A 13,212-nucleotide genomic window follows, 5' to 3' on the forward strand; every position below is an offset into this window, starting at 1 on the left:
TTGAAGTTATAATTTAAAAGAATTAAACAAATTTAAGAAAAAATTTCATGTAATGATTTTAGTATAATTCTTGCATTATATAGATACATTGTAGATTAGGACACTAGAAAAATGCTTTTCTTAGAGTAATGTGTAAACTTATTTTAATTAAAGCAGAAAACTACACTAGTTTGGAAGAGTCAGTACTATAGTATTACTTGGGATACATATCAGTGTTTATTATAAAAATGATTAGACTTTTGGCACATTCGAATGATACAAAAGAATTTCTATAAATAAATTCGCAACAATGGCTTGATTGCCTCACACATAATACATTTCCCAAGAAAAGCCAAGTGACTCAAGAATGGCTCTTCTACCAACATCAGTTCTAAAGCAATTGCTGCATGAGCTAAATTCAACACATTACTTAACTGCTTTCTTCTGCTTCGTAAGCCTCGTGTTTATGCTTAAGCTGAGAAGAAGAAACAAATCCAATTTTCCACCATCACCGCCGAAGCTACCCATTATTGGTCATATTCACCAACTAGGCACACTCCCACACCACTCCTTCCATGCACTTTCTCACAAATATGGCCCTCTCATGATGCTGCAGCTTGGCCAAATTCCTACTCTTGTGGTTTCATCCGTAGATGTGGCCAAAGAAATATTCAAAACCCATGATGTCGCTTTCTCCAGCAAGCCCCAAACCACAGCTGGGAAAATCATTCTCTATGGATGCACTGATGTGGCTTTTGCACCCTACGGCGACGATTGGAGACAGAAAAGGAAGATATGTGTTCTTGAGCTTCTAAGCCTTAAAAGGGTGAGATCCTTTCAATCCATTCGTGAAGAAGAAGTTGCACAACTGGTTGATACGGTACGTGAGGCATGTGAAAGTAAAAGATCCTCTGTGAATCTGAGTGAGATGTTGATTGCAACCTCAAACAACATAGTGTCTAGATGTGTTCTTGGACAAAAATATGATACTCCAGATGGTAGCAGCAGCTTTGGAGAGCTAGGAAGGAAGATGATGGAACAATTAGCGGCTTTCAGTGTGGGAGATTTTTTTCCTTCATTAGGTTGGATCGACGTTCTTACAGGCCAAATATCAGAATTTAAAGCCACTTTCCGTGCATTAGATGCTTTCTTTGATGAGGTGATTGCAGAACACAAGAGAACAAAGAGAGATGATGGCCAATCCGATAATAAAGACTTCGTGGAGATACTCCTTCAAATTCAAGAGGGTGGAAAGTATGATTTTCAGCTCACCCATGATAACATCAAAGCACTCCTAATGGTCTGTTTCTCACCCTATCTACTTCTTATATCAGCACCTTAATTATCCACTTCAATATAAAGATTTTACATTTTAATAATTTCAGGACATGTTTGCTGGAGGAAGTGACACTACTTCAACACTTTTGGAATGGACATTTGCGGAGCTCATGAGGAATCCAAAAGCCATGAAGAAAGTTCAAGAAGAAGTAAGAAGAGTCGTCGGGTATAAATCAAAAGTAGATGAAAATGATGTGAATGGAATGAATTACTTGAAATGTGTAGTCAAAGAAACTTTAAGATTGCGTCCACCTGCTCCTCTATTGATACCTCGAGAAACATTATCTGATGTGAAAGTAAAAGGGTTTGATATTCCGTCCAAAACAAGAGTACTTGTGAATGCATGGGCAATTCAGAGGGACCCTGAATTTTGGAACAGAGCCGAAGAGTTTCTTCCCGAGAGATTTGAAGAACAGCCAGAGGTTTGTTTTAGTGGACAAGATTTGCAATATATACCCTTTGGAAGTGGGAGAAGGGGATGTCCTGGAATATCATTTGGGGTATCTTCCGCTGAGTATATTCTTGCTAATCTGCTATATTGGTTCGATTGGAAGCTGCCCAATATTGGTGTAACTACGCAAGAGATAGATATGAGTGAGATATACGGGCTCACTGTCTGCATGAAAGTACCGCTTCGTCTTGAACCTACACTATACTCATTTGGATCTAAGCCTATCATGTGAATATTATTGGTGTCTTGAGCGATGTTTGACCTTTTTCTTTTCTTTTTTTAGACTTGTCGCGTGTAACCTTTTTCTGGTAATGTAATTTGGTAAAAAATAAAAAATAAAGGGCAGGAATGTTCAGGCCTTTGGTAATCTAGCTAGCTAGTTGGGTGTATCCTTGCGCTGTAGGTTAATCCCTCCCATTGTAAATGGGAGCAGAATCAAGGCAGCATTTAAGAAAAATAGTTTTCAATTTTTTTTTATTTTATCACAATGGTCATTATGTGGCCCTTTGTCTATTATACCTCAAATGATGCCACCTACATTAAAGGAAAACAAATTGTTGTGATACCATGTGATTAGTGCAGTACAAGGAGCCACTCCATGTGCTCTCTTGTATAAAATATCGCGTGGACTAGTCAGCTGGCAACAGGTCTCTTCCTTCACTTCATCTCAATATAATATCCAGAAGTCTTTTTTTTTTTTTTTCCGATGGAGGCATAATGGGCTTAGGGGTGGCAAGTTGATACCATACGAATATACTTAATATGAATACCATTTAAATTTAAAATTAATTTAAATTTTTTTTACAAACATAACCTATTTATTTTGTGAAATAACACAACATAACACGAATAACCTACAATCTTAAAGTATGCCACTTATTATGCGGTTTGAGATATGACAGAACACAAATATTGTATTATGTTGGTGACGGAAATTTTTTTTAATCTCCCGTCCCATCTTAAATTTTTGTGGTCCCTCTCACAATCCAATTTTTTATTTTCCCATTTTATCCTTGCTTTGATTTTTCTTTATCTTTTTTACCCTCTCATATGTGAGTGGCAGTATCTAGAAATTCTATGGGCCGGACCAGAGAATTCTTTCTCCTTGGTGACATATATGTATATTGACCTCGGATTTCAACTTCATGCACACTGTTGACTTAATCTGACGTCTCCCAACATGCATCTTTATGCATTAAAGATCCAACGATCGAGGCTTTTTGTGTAGATCATAAGATTAACATACCATGGACATAAAAAATAAAAAGGATGCACAAGCAATTCCTTAAGGATCGCCACCTATAAGTTATAGATTTGAACTGAATAAAACAATAAGAGCTAAGTGTTCTCTCTTTTCTCACTCACGTAACACACATATATGGCTTGACAACCGTCATTTGAAGAGTAATATAAAAGAAATGCTAAAGGGCTAAAAATAAAATATAAAATACTGGGCAAAGGATATGAAAGAACAACAATTCCATGTATCAGCAACTTCAATTTCCAATAACACAGATTGCATCTTAATTCTTCGCCGATAGCCTAGCAACAAGAAACACCAGACTGAGAATCATCAGCATTTTAGATAATTGTATAGTCAACAGTTATAAGACGAACAGAAATATAAGTCATAAAAAGGACATGCAAGATCACTCAAATCACATCATCAACTGTTTCAAGCCTTTCAGAGGAGTAATATGAACAATAATATCCATCATATGATTAATATCAACAATATCTCCGTAAGTTCGTATGCAAATGAGAGACATCACATTATATTATAGAAAATAAAAGGCCCCAAAATACATTAAAATAACTACACGGTGAAGCTGCAAATGTAAGTGATGGGAAGAAGAAAAACTACATAAATTGGAATAACATTGAGACGAAATAAGATAAATATGCCAAAGAGCATGTACTAACTCCAGCTATCATTTACTAAATTCAAACACAACTAATTATAATATGTGACACAATCAAAACTTGCTGAAATCATCATCAAAACGGACACTATTTCTGCACTAGCTTGACATTTCAGTTGAGTATATGACTGACCACTCAAATAGCCTTTGTTTATTTAGAAGAAGCAAGACATTGATTATTTTCCCTAAGCATAGGTAAACTCGACCCACCACCAAAGCTCATCATTCCTTATAATTGCATAATTCAATTTATGGATGACTAAAATGGTCAAAAAAATTGGAGAACATCACTTACCCTAATTCTTCTTGTCTGTTTTTGTTGGTTGTGTTTCCATGTTTTCACACCAGTCACCGGGGAGTGACAGTAGACTCTCTGTATAGAAAGCTGGCTTCAACAAAATCATAAGCTTAGATATTTTGAGAATTTCCAACAACTCTCCTTTGTCATTAAATTTCATCAAACTGTCATCACTTAATGCAACAAGTTCACCACCTTTGGCGGACCAAATGTGGGAGAATTTCCTATCAGGAATCTCAAACATAGTCCAAGATGACTGCACTTTATATTCTTTCATCAACCACACCTGAGTTTTATGTAAACCACAACGGTAATACCATACACTGAGACATCCACCCATGATTAACAAATCTCCAAACGAATGGTTCTTGAAATCACCAATATCTGGAAGAGATATCTCTGATAGTTGTTTTTCAATCAAATCAAAGACAATAATTATTGGTCGTTCAATTCCAGGGAAAACCAACCAATGAATAGCCCCATTAAAGAACAATCCATCATGATTGTAGAAATTCATATGGCGAGTAAGGGAAATCTGGATTTTTTCCCCTGAATTGGTTCTCAAAGAGAAAAGCAACATGTCCATGTGGGTTCCCTTTCCAACAAGCCATAAACCAACTACCAAGTAATCATCAGTGTATGGGTCATACCCAAAACCAATTAGAAGCGTACGAATATGGGAACGAGGAAACTTTCGTATATTATCAGGAAATGATATGGTCTGTGTGAACACCATGCTGTAAATATTGGTTATTTAATTATTATTATTTGTTGTATAGGGACAAGCCCATTAGGTCAAGTATTAGGTTTTTCAATCTCTATAAATAGAGACCTCTTTGTACATATTATTTACACAATTCAATAATATTTGATAACCCTTTTTTAAGTTGGTATCAGAGCTCTCGATCCTGAGGGCTCTGCTTCTGCGCCTATTGTCTTTTTTTTTTTTTTACAAAACCCTAATTTCTTTGCCTCTTGCTGCCATCAGCCGCCACCAGAAATTTTTTTCCGGGGACCTTTTGGACCAAGGGGACCACTGTTGACTTTCTTTTTCTTCGTTCTATCCTTCTACGCAACGTTCCTCCGCCACAAACGACCCAAACACCTCCGACCGCCTTCAACCAGTTATGTCTTCACCGTTTGGACCCCTTTCCGGCGACTTTTCAACCGCGACCACCCACAGACAGGTGCGCGCTCACCGGAAGACCACACCGGAAAAATTTCAGCCGGAGAAGCCTTCCCACGCGCTCTCACGCGCCGCTTCTTTGTACGCGAGTGAAACCTACGCGCCGCTGCTTTCTCCGGCGCGTGGAGGCGCGTTTGGCGGTGGTTTTGGACCAAACAACCACCATTCTTCTCGTCTCCTTGTCTTCTTTCTGGATCTGTGTTGTTTTCTCAGATCGTACATCGTTTGGTATTTTTTCCGTATTTTTTGGCTTCTTGGAGCTTTTCTTTGACCATTTTTGTGCAATATGGCCTCTTCTCAAAGGAGTTCCTTTACAAAGTTTTATGATGGTGCATCTTCTAGACCTAAGAGAGATGATCGATGGTGTTCTTATTATAAAAGAACAGGTCATGTCAAGGATTTATGCTTTCGCCTCCATGGAAAGCAAACTGTCTTAGAAAAGATGGCAAGGATGCATGGTCAAGCGCATTTTCCTTCCTCTGAAATAACTCCTGCACCTAATGAGACCCAACCTACATTTCTTCCAGATGAATTGGAACGACTCCGAACCATCCTTGATTATCTGAGTAAGCCATCTGATACTAGTGCTTTAGCTATGACTGGTATGAGCTCCAAAACTCATTCTTTCCTTTCTTCATGTAATGATTTTAAACATTCTTGGGTTGTTGATTCTGGTGCTTCTGATCATATGGCTTATTGTGCTGACTCCTTTACTTCTTATCATCCTACCATTGGAACTCATACGATAGCCATAACTGATGGCTCACATACATCAGTTGCGGGTTCTGGTGACATAAACTTACAACAGTCCTTACATCTTAAAGATGCTCTTCATGTTCCTAAACTCTCCACGAATCTTCTTTTTATTCATAAAATTACAAAAGATTTGAATTGTACTGTAACCTTCTTCCCTACCCATTGTGTTTTTCAGGATCTCGCCACGGGGAAGACGATTGGTAGTGCTAAAGAGCAAGGTGGGCTGTACTATCTAGTGTCACAATCTCCCGCAAATAAAGTAACATATCACATCTTCATGTCTCATGGTCAATCAACTGCTGATTCTTTGATTTGGCTTCATCATAAGCGTTTGGGACATCCTCCTTTTAGTTTACTCAAGTCTTTATTTCCATCATTGTTTTTGTCTAAGTCTGTTGAGTCTTTCCATTGTGATGTTTGTGAGTTTGCTAAGCATCATCGTGTGTCTTTTCCTTCTAGTAGTACTAAGAGTGTTGAACCTTTTGATCTTATTCATTCTGATGTTTGGGGTCCTTCTAAAGTCCCTCATGCTTCTGGAAATAGATGGTTTGTTTCTTTTATTGGTGATTGCACTCGTGTAACTTGGGTTTACTTAATGCGTGAAAAGTATGAGGTACCACATCTGTTCTTTCAATTTTATAAAATGGTTGAGACCCAATTTGGTAAAAAAATCAAGAGACTAAGAACAGATAATGGTACTGAATATGTTAATCACAGTTTTTCCCAATTTATACGAAATAATGGTATGATTCATGAACTTACTTGTGTTGACACCCCTCAACAGAATGAGGTTGCTGAAAGAAAAAATCGTTACCTTCTTGAAGTGGCTCGTGCATTAATGTTTCAGACACATGTACCCAAATACTATTGGGGAGATGCTATTCTTACTGCAGTATTCTTGATCAACCGTTTACCCACTCGGGTACTTGACCATGTAAATCCTATTCATTCTATAACTTCTTTTTTCCCTTCTATTCCAACTATGAGTCTTCCTCCACGAGTGTTTGGGTGTGTTGCTTTTGTTCATGTTCATAAACACCATCGCAGTAAGTTGGACCCTAGGGCTATTAAATGTGTTTTTCTTGGTTATGTTCCCGATAAGAAGGGCTACAAGTGTTATCACCCTGGTAGTAGGAAATTTTTTGTTTCTATGGATGTTACATTTCAGGAATCTGAGTCTTTTTTCCAAGGTCCTCATCTTCAGGGGGAGAATCCTTCACCAGAAAGCTCATCACCTCCCTTCTTTGAGTCTTCAGTGTCTACTCCTTTACCTGTGTCAGTGTATCCTCCTCTTGTCCCTATTGTTCCTGTTCCTTCTGTGTCTGATTCTCTTGTAACTAATCCTCCTGTGACTGATACATCAAGTTCACCAGAGATACGGAAGATTATGACACCTGAGTTGGTATATCAAAGAAGGAAACAACCCACATTGCCTCAGCAACAACCTCAATCGTCTGAACCACTGGTAAGTCCTAAATCTCATATTTCTGATCTTGATGTTAATACTTCTGATGACTTACCCATTACTACCGATTCTGATGATTTACCCATTACTCTTAGAAAAGGAAAAAGATCTTGTCCTAAGAAATCTTGTTCCTCCTGTCCCTCTTGTACTCAATATCCTATCTCCCATAATGGGAAGCTTACTGTGCTCCTTGTATATGTTGATGATATTATTATCACAGGTGATGATTTTGTGGAGAAACAGATTCTGCAAACACGGCTTGCCTCTGAGTTTGAAGTCAAAGACCTTGGGAAACTGAGATATTTTCTAGGGATAGAAGTAGCTCATTCAAGGAAAAGAATTTTTATCAGCCAGAGAAAATATGTTCTTGATTTTCTCAAAGAAGCAGGAAAGCTCGGGTGTAAACCCTCTAATACTCTTATTGAGCAGAATCACAAGATAGGCTATGAAGAGGAGAGACCTCCAGTTGATAAAGGACAATATCAACAGCTAGTTGAGAAATTGATATATCTGGCTCATACTAGACCAGACCTAGCTTATGCTGTTAGTGTTGTCAGTCAGTTTATGCACGATCCAAAGGAGAAACACATGCAGGTAGTAGAGAGAATTCTTCAGTATCTTAAAGCTACTCCTGGTAAAGGATTGTTATTCCGACGTGATGGCAATCTCTCTTTAGAAGTCTACACTGATGCTGATTATGCTGGATCCGTGACTGACCGTCGATCTACCACTGGTTATTGCATGTTTCTCTGTGGTAACTTAGTGACATGGAGAAGTAAGAAACAAGATGTGGTTGCCAGATCAAGTGCAGAAGCTGAATTTCGAGCTATGGCTCAAGGCATTTGTGAGTTACTGTGGCTGAAAATTGTTCTTGATGATCTCAAAATAAAATGTGAGGGACCTATGAAGCTGCTATGTGACAATAAGTCTGCTATTTGTATAGCTCATAATCCGGTTCAACATGATCGGACTAAACATATTGAGGTCGACCGCCATTTCATCAAAGAGAAACTTGATAGCGGGTTGATTACCACTCCATACATTCTCACTGGGCGTCAATTGGCTGATCTGTTAACAAAGGGACTTCCTCCAGACAGATTTCAAGAACTTACTAGCAAGCTGGGAATGATAAATATCTATTCCTCAGCTTGAGGGGGGTGTTGTAAATATTGGTTATTTAATTATTATTATTTGTTGTATTGGCCCAAGCCCATTAGGTCAAGTATTAGGTTTTTTATTCTCTATAAATAGAGACCTCTTTGCACAGATTATTTACACAATTCAATAATATTTGATAACCCTTTTTCAAGTCACCATTTGATGGATTCCATATATAGAGAGCATCTGCGCATCTTCCCATGAAAAGAAGAAACCCTCTGCAGGAACCCAAAACACCAAAATGAAAATGAAACAAAGGAGACTTTGGAAGGCTCACGACAGTAGAATCATCATGAAACGACACGTCAACATCGATTATTTGAGCTTCGAATGGTTGTTGGGAGATTTAATCGACTAAATCTCCCTACTTAATCGATTAAAAAATCATACTGACTTGTTTTCCTTTGTTGTCTATTGGGAGATTTAGTCGACTAAATAGGGAGATTTAGTCGACTAAATCTCCCAACAACCATTTTTGCCTGTTTTGTCCATTTAGTCGATTAAAAATGAAAGCTAGTCGACTAAAGAAGGGCAGATTGGTAGACAGTTTCGAATCAGGAGCAAAATAGTTATTAATTAATTAATAAGAGGCAAAAGGATGAAAAAGCCAGATATAATCGACACTTGGGAGATTTAATCGATTAAATTTAATCGATTAAATCTCCAGTCAACCATTTTTGTTTATTTTGACCATTTAATCGATTAAATATTCAAATTAATCGATTAAAGAGGGGCAGATTGGTAGATAGTTTACATTAAGGGGCAAAATGGTTATTAATTAATTAATGAGGGGTAAAGGGTCAAAAAGCCAATACTTGGCCCTGTGTTATTTTTTTTATCTTTTTTTTACCATGGTTGTGATATTGAGTTTCGTTAGATGTTGTCCATAGTTTGTTGCCTTTGATCCTCAATGCTTATCTTTTTTCTTGCCACTTTGATGACTCATCATTCTTCTTGTATGACTTTATCACATATCTTTAATCTTCACATAGGCATGATGCTTTTTTTGCTCTTGACCAAGGTTGTTCTCTTTTTGTTGTTGTTACTTCAGCATCGCATCATACCTTGTATCTACAATAATTGCATATAATTAAGCTTGGATTGAAAAAATATACTGAAAATGATAAATTGTAACAATTATAAAAATAAAATAAAATATGTCCTACAAATTTTGCTTATTATGTCAAAATAAATAAAATAAATTATATGCATATAAAGTTAAAAACTATATCAAAATATTATTACAAACAAGTAACAAAAAGTTATGTTATATAATATTAAATATGATTTTTTTCTTTGTTATTCTCTACTGAGTTAAAAACATATTTCATACTAGTTAGTAATTATTTCATAGTAAAGTTAAAAATATGAGTTAATGATTAATTTCACATTAATTATTTTATCAAATGTTCTCTTTTAAATATTTTAATTGTAATTTTTCGTTAAATTTATCAATTAAAATATGTATTAAATATTTATTTGTAAAATAAATAATTTATTATCATGAATATCAAATTAAAAAATCCATGTTGTACCCAGTAGCCTAACTAATTAATCTTTTGTATTTTCCATGCTGACTAGTTTAACTTCTGCTGTACACACCGAGTCTGCAACATTGTCATTTTCATTTGATTATTTTAGTCGGGATCTTCCTTATGATTTATTGAGGTTTTCCGTATTTATTGATGTATTTTTTTTATGGCTTCTTTGATGAACATATTAAGATAAATACGTATAAGATAAGAGACTTGGATAAAAAATTTAAAATAACACGGGCTTAAAAATTCACATCCTGTTATGTTATTTTTTTTCGTATTTGAGGTAAACCAATAATATTAGAATAAAATATAAATAAAGAAAATATATTTTATAATATATTTCATATAAATTTTTTAAAATTAATTTGTAAATTATTTTAATCTTTTGATTTATTTATACATTAATTCTTATTTTAAATTATTTCATAAATTTTAAAAGTTACAATTTTAAATATAATATATTAAATTACATAAAATAAATTATAAAATTTTAAAAAATAAAAAATTATATATTTACCAACAAATTTATAAAAATAGATTTTTAATTATTTGTCAATGTATATATAACACAACAAAAACAATTTGAATAATATTAATACCAAAAAAATAATTTACAATCTCATGCGGCACGAAATAATTTAATTTAGATTATAAATTAAGTTAATTTATTTCGTTTAAAGAAATAGTTATTAATCATGCCAAACATATATATAGCACACAATAGTTTAGATAGAATTAAAAATTTGTTAGCTCGGTGAAAGTTAATGATTTTTCTTTTTAAGTACAAATGTTGCAGTGAGAGTGGCTAACTATGTTGCACATACTCGACACGACATAACACTTTATTACATTAAATATAAAAAAATATTAGATTTCAACATATTTTAATTTCTACGTCAAAGTAAATAATTTATTTACATTGAATCTAAAATGACGTCATTTAGAGACGGAAATTAAGGTATTTTTGTAATTATAATTTATTTTAGGGTTATAATAATCATTTTCATTATAATTTTTTAATTTTTCAACCCAAAACGATGTCGTTTTGGCAATGAATGTAGATAACTTAGATAACTTATCTACATTCAATGTAAAAACATTAAAGCCTATTAAATAATACTTTTAATTTATGTGGTTTATATTATATTCAATATTTAATAATTTAACAAAAAAATGAAGCTAAACTTGTAATCTGCAACAATTTTGCAAAGAAATATAAGGTATCACATATTTATATTAAACTCAATAAAATGATAATTGTAATCCAACAAATTCCATAGTTAAAACTAAAAACACAATACAACACAACCTTTGAACCTTTTTTTGAGTCTCTACAATGCGTGTTGAAGTGTCGGATACGACATATCAAGTATTTTGAAGTGTCAGTGCATCATATGTGGCTAACTGATGAAAGCAATGGAGATAATGGCTAATGATGGTGGTATCTGAAACACCCCATATGCACCCAGTGTATTAAACATATAAATGGAAATAAGCACAGCTCAAATAAATGTGGAAGCTAAAATTTCAAATTATGAATCTTAACATATTACTCAGTTAATCTAATGATTCTTTTCCAATAGCCATGTATAAATAAGAAGATAGAATCATATAAATATATGGTAACAAAGAAGCATGCATAATATCAGCTCAACTCTGGCCTCTTGCCACCAGAGGTCTCAACCTCAGAAGTACCTGTACCTGAAAATGTGCCCCACACACGGTGAGATCTCTAAAAGAAATCTCAGTAAGGTAAGGGGTCCTCAAGGATCTCTCCACCCCAAGCCAATTACATGTGCAATATAAGTTCATGACAGATATCTGTGCAATGCAGCATATGTCTATGTCATGTGTGTATGCATCCTACTGGCCAGAGAATAAAAGGTAGGGATTACGCACATTTACAACCCACAGTACAAGGCTCTTCTCCTGTACCTTATCCACGAAGTTACCATCTTGTACGTGATCCACATACTCAAGGATTACCGCCTAGTGTGGAACACCCCACATACATAACATATGTCATTTGCACTCATAAAACAGCTCAACAACATGTCAATATTCTTCAAGTAGTAAACACATATTTTCAGAAACACATCATGTATATAAACCACCCCTCCATGAGGTTTGATGGAACCAACAATGGATAAAACCGAGGACACGAAAGCTTACCTACAGTGCCAAAGTCCTTATCCAAAGGCTCGGTATAATCAGACACACCAACAGTCACATAATCCAACAATTGGAATCTGTTTTATATCAGAAATATCATCAATATTCATAGTATGGAATTTCATTGCATTAGGAAAACATTTTCCTTTTTCGTTTAATGACTGCAGGCTTCTCTCAAAGCCATAAGCATTCATTATCATGGGTCTGACTTAGTTAAATTATTGCAGAGGTTCATGCTCACCAATTAAGGGTCCAGAAACCCAACTCATAGTTCTGTTTGGACAAAACAACACAAAACACGAAAATCCCAGAATATCAAAATATTCCTCGTGGACATATCCGGATATCTCTGGGCCGATATATGGATATCACATATCTGGATATCCTTTATCCCATATCCGGATATTTTACGACAGCATACAGTTTTGTATTTTCGCAAAGATATCCTATCAAGGTTCCTTTTTTAATGCCACAAGACATTCAAGCATGCATTTTTAGGTGTGTTACATCATTTTTACACTTAGGTTACCTAACTTTCACTTTTTACATGCATCAAGACTTGATCTTTCAATGAAAACTCAAAGGGAAAAGGTAGGAACATATACCCAATGATCAAAACAGAGAAAATGAGGTGTCTTGGAGCTCTCTACACCACCCTATAGTTCTGTCACCACAAAGCCAAGAATTTGGTTCACAAGCAAGGTTCTTTCCTCCATAAAAGGCTTATTAAAGCATTAAAGGCAATGAAAATGGCTCCCACAACACAAACTCAAGTGGACAACCCTCTCTCTCCTACATACAGTTGCAAGAACGCCCAAGGATGTGTTTTTCACTGACTCACAATATGTTCTCAAGTTTCTATAAGATAAGTGTAAGAACCCGTACCGTTAATTAAGGAAATTAAGTAATTAATTATGTGAAAACAGGAAATAATTCTATAATTGACCCT

The 13,212-nt window shown here is 35.2% G+C and overlaps 2 protein-coding genes across 2 annotated transcripts; one reads left to right on the top strand and one right to left on the bottom strand.

The window, feature by feature from the left end:
* Window positions 1-346: 346 nt before the first annotated feature.
* Window positions 347-2,000, top strand: LOC133305910 (cytochrome P450 71A1-like). The gene is made up of 2 exons (XM_061506160.1): window positions 347-1,279; window positions 1,365-2,000. Exons 1-2 carry the CDS (start codon window positions 347-349, stop codon window positions 1,998-2,000), a joined length of 1,569 nt encoding a protein of 522 aa, XP_061362144.1.
* Window positions 2,001-3,986: 1,986 nt separating this feature from the next.
* Window positions 3,987-4,724, bottom strand: LOC133305911 (F-box/kelch-repeat protein At3g06240-like). The gene has a single exon (XM_061506161.1). The coding sequence runs from the start codon at window positions 4,722-4,724 to the stop codon at window positions 3,987-3,989; it is 738 nt and encodes a 245-aa protein (XP_061362145.1).
* Window positions 4,725-13,212: the final 8,488 nt, after the last annotated feature.

Source organism: Gastrolobium bilobum, unplaced genomic scaffold (genome assembly GCF_033153095.1).
Source record: "Gastrolobium bilobum isolate Gb01-03AN ecotype WA unplaced genomic scaffold, APGP_CSIRO_Gbil_v1 utg22961, whole genome shotgun sequence".
NCBI lineage: Eukaryota > Viridiplantae > Streptophyta > Magnoliopsida > Fabales > Fabaceae > Gastrolobium > Gastrolobium bilobum.